Source organism: Typha angustifolia, chromosome 9 (genome assembly GCF_048772165.1).
Source record: "Typha angustifolia cultivar Huaian chromosome 9, ASM4877216v1, whole genome shotgun sequence".
Lineage (NCBI taxonomy): Eukaryota > Viridiplantae > Streptophyta > Magnoliopsida > Poales > Typhaceae > Typha > Typha angustifolia.
Window position 1 is genome coordinate 6,328,839 of NC_133247.1, and position 3,809 is coordinate 6,332,647.

A 3,809-nucleotide genomic window follows, 5' to 3' on the forward strand; every position below is an offset into this window, starting at 1 on the left:
TCTACGTGTGACATTGGGTTCATGGGAATGAGTCTATTTATCTAGTTGAGTAAGTAGAATCAATAAAATCTATTTTTGCCGGGGTGCGTTCGAACACAAGGACCGCGTTCAAACGGGGTGGTTCGAATGCCTGCATCACGTTCGCATCAACAGAGAACGGAATTGGCACGTTCGAACTCCTACATCACGTTCGCATCGACAGAGAACGGAAATTCTACTTTCGAACGTAATCAGGCATGTTCGAACGCACTGCGGCGAAAGTATGGGTTAAGTTAAGAATTGTTAGGATTGTTTAGGGTATTTTTATATTAATTAAGGAGTCATTAGGGTGAGCCTTGAGAGGTCATCTTGTTATTGGAATTGGCTTTGGGTTTATCTTCTTTTCTCTTGACTCTAGCCATTGGTGCTATCTCCCACTTTCCTTCTTCCACCGCCCAAGTCTTTGATCGGCTTTTTCCAGCCTCTATCATCTTTCCATAACAACTTCTCCCCCTTCACACCAAGAACTAACATTAGCATCTATTTAGCCATTAGAGGGCTATCAAGCTAGGATCTAAGCTTCAGAACCGTTGTGGATCAGATTAGGCCAGTTCGTAACATATTTTAAAATATAAATAAATATACGAATAGTTATGTTTAGAATAAATTTATCATTTTGACAATATAAAATAGAATTAATATCAATTTCAATCGTATTCGGGTGTGAACGTGAATTAAAAGTTGCCCCCAAAAAATGCTCCTATTAGAAACCCCCAAACTTCCACAGCAACGCCTCATCACCTCCACCACTCTACCATCAATGGCAACTACTTCTTTCTCCCCTACCATTCTCTTCCTTCTCAATAACTCCCCCAGAACTCCTCCAAATCTCACTCCTCGCTCCCTCCTCACCTCTTCCACCTCCATCTCCACCACCGCCTTCCTCTCCCTCTCCTCCCGCGCTCACCTCGCCCCGACCCCTCTCCTCCTCAAACCCCGCTTCACCTCTCCCCCCAAATCCCACTCCCGGATCACGTCCCTCTTCACTGGCATCGTGGAGGAGATGGGCCGCGTCGACTACCTCGGCCCTTCTGAGTCCAGCGGTGTCGAGATGCGCATCTCCGCCGCCGCCGTCCTCTCCGGCGTCAACCTAGGAGACAGTATCGCCGTTAACGGAACCTGCCTCACCGTCTCCGACTTCACTCCCTCACACTTCACCATCGGCCTCGCCCCCGAGACTCTCCGCCGCACCAACCTCGGCGATCTCGGCCCCGGGGACTTCGTCAACTTGGAGAGAGCCCTGCAGCCTGTATCGAGAATGGGGGGTCACTTTGTGCAGGGACATGTGGATGGGACCGGCGAGATTGTGGAATTGAGACCGGAGGGGGATTCGCTCTGGGTGAAGGTGCGGACAGCGCCGGAGATCCTGCGGTTGGTGGTGCCGAAAGGGTTCATTGCGGTTGATGGCACGAGCTTAACGGTGGTCGGGGTGTACGAGGAGGAGGGATGCTTTGACTTCATGCTGGTGGCCTACACGCAGCAGAAGGTGGTGATTCCTTTGAAGAAGGTGGGGGATAAGGTCAATTTGGAGGTTGATATACTTGGGAAGTATGTGGAGAAGATATTGCGGAGCGGGTTCCAGAATTCGAACTCCATTGGCTCTTCTTAATTGTGGAGGTAATAAATTTTGATCTCTTTTTATTTGTTTTATGCATTGTTAATTTGTTGAACATGGATTATTGTTTCTTGTGCTGGAGATATGCAATAAGATTAATAAGTTCAACTGCGATATCCAGGCCATTTCTTGTGCATCATCGTCATAGAGTAACGAGGATAGGTTGTTCACATTTTTATTTGATAGTCTATCTGAGGTGACTTCGGAAGCTAAGAAGTGGGTGACAGAGATCTCTCATGATAATAGTGATCTTCTTGAGTATCTTGTGCAGGGAATATGCCACCTATAGGAAAGAGTGTTCAATTAAAGGTTGAAGAGGATTGATATGAATAATTAGACCTAGGGTTGGATATCAGTTCTGATGTGTCCCGTTCTCCTCGGCAATGAATCGAATAACCCTACTAAAATTAGGTTGTTGTAAACTTTAAAAAAAAGAAGGACTGCTACCAAAATGGGCTGGCATGTGGCTGGCATATGTATATGTTAAGGTAATTTTGAGTAGTATTTGCAGCCTGTTTGCAAGTATGTCATTAAAAAACTACACCTCGTCATTAGCCTCTTTCAATGCTACGTAGAATATCCCTTAGAGAGCTAGGCCTAGGCTACTTTTAAATTTGGATTAGGCCCTTTAAGCTATATTAAGAAAGGGATCATCTTGTGCAAGGCCTTATCAATGGAAGAGGTGGGACAATGTTGTTGATGCTTGAGAGGAACATTGTTCTTATTTTCTATCTTTCTATTGTGCTTTCATTTTCCCAAGACGCTTGTTGTTCTTTGAGCGATCAGGAATGGTTATAATAAACAAAGGGAAAAGTAAAAGAATCTCCCTCTTCCTCAGCTGTTACTTTCTTCTGTAGGTTATCAAAGATTTGCTTAATTGAAATCACTCATATAGCATAAGTTGAATTGTTGAAATATAGTCAAAAGAAATAGACTAAGACAAGTATGGTTCGAACTCATTAATTATCATCTGGTTAAGAAAACAATGTAAATGGGAGTTACTTAAAATAGTGACCAACACTTTAGAGCCTTATTTTGCACTCCATTTGCCATAGCTTATTTTCTCTTAGAATTGGGGAGAAGAAAATTGTTCTTATTTTCTATCTTTCTATTGTGCTTCTGTTTTCCCAAGACACTTGCTTGTTGTTCTTTGGGCGATCAAGAATGGTTATAATAAACAAAGGGAAAAGCAAAAGAATCTCCCTCTTCCTCAGCTGCTACTTTCTTCTGTAGCTGTAGGTTGTTGTCTACTGTCTGTGTGCTGATAAGGGGGTGCATTTCTTATCGATGTATCAGAACATATATGTGTATACTTAGATATACACATATAATTTGTCTATTTTATAATCCTTTGATTTTTTGGATTGCAAGCTACAGATTAGGGATGTGTTGTTTTTTGCAGGCATTAGTTGCTGGAAAAGATGCTGGAGAATAAATGATGAATATGCTGGAGCTTCTCATGTCCTCAAGCAACATAATGTATTCTGAAGTCCCTGTAATATTCATGTAATTTAGCAGGAATAAAACTTTTAATTTGCAGCAGACAACATCAACTTTCTCAGTTTCCTGTTCATTTTTGCTAGAATTGCTATAAATTTATTATGGACATCATCAATTTTCCAGTGATAATTATTACAATAGAGAACCTTGTGGTTTTATCAAATTTATTTCTTTCAAATATTTATTTATGTCAGAAAGAATAGTTCTTGGCATTTAACATTATCTTGTCTCTGTCTTTATTGAGGTATAATTTCAGATTTCCAATGAAGAGCAGGTATATCTAGTGCGGTACATATTGAAGAACTGTCAATCTCATGTCATTATACAGTCAAATAGGACTGGTTTCATTGAAGATAAAGTAATACTGTCTGAGTACATGCTAAGGCTTATTTGCAGAGTTTTAGAAGGGTTTTAAAGTGTTATGCATGCATTTCACATTATTTAATAACCATAATGACTTGTATGCTTTTATCTGGTAAGTTTATTTTTTTCATTGGCTTCATGTTATTTATTTGGTATGTTATTTATTTGATAAGTTTGATATTGTGATTGAACCTGTTTTTATGCAACATACATTTGATGTTATTTTCTTTTGCCAATGAGTGGTTATAAGTTTTCATAGTTAATTCTGAATTCTATGCGTATAGGATCAAGA

The 3,809-nt window shown here is 40.6% G+C and overlaps 1 protein-coding gene across 1 annotated transcript; it reads left to right on the plus strand.

Moving 5' to 3' along the window:
* Positions 1-715: 715 nt before the first annotated feature.
* On the plus strand, positions 716-3,317 carry LOC140767855 (riboflavin synthase). Its single transcript, XM_073107928.1, has 2 exons — positions 716-1,656; positions 3,057-3,317. The coding sequence occupies exon 1, from the start codon at positions 734-736 to the stop codon at positions 1,646-1,648; it is 915 nt and encodes a 304-aa protein (XP_072964029.1). The 5' UTR covers positions 716-733; the 3' UTR covers positions 1,649-1,656; positions 3,057-3,317.
* Positions 3,318-3,809: the final 492 nt, after the last annotated feature.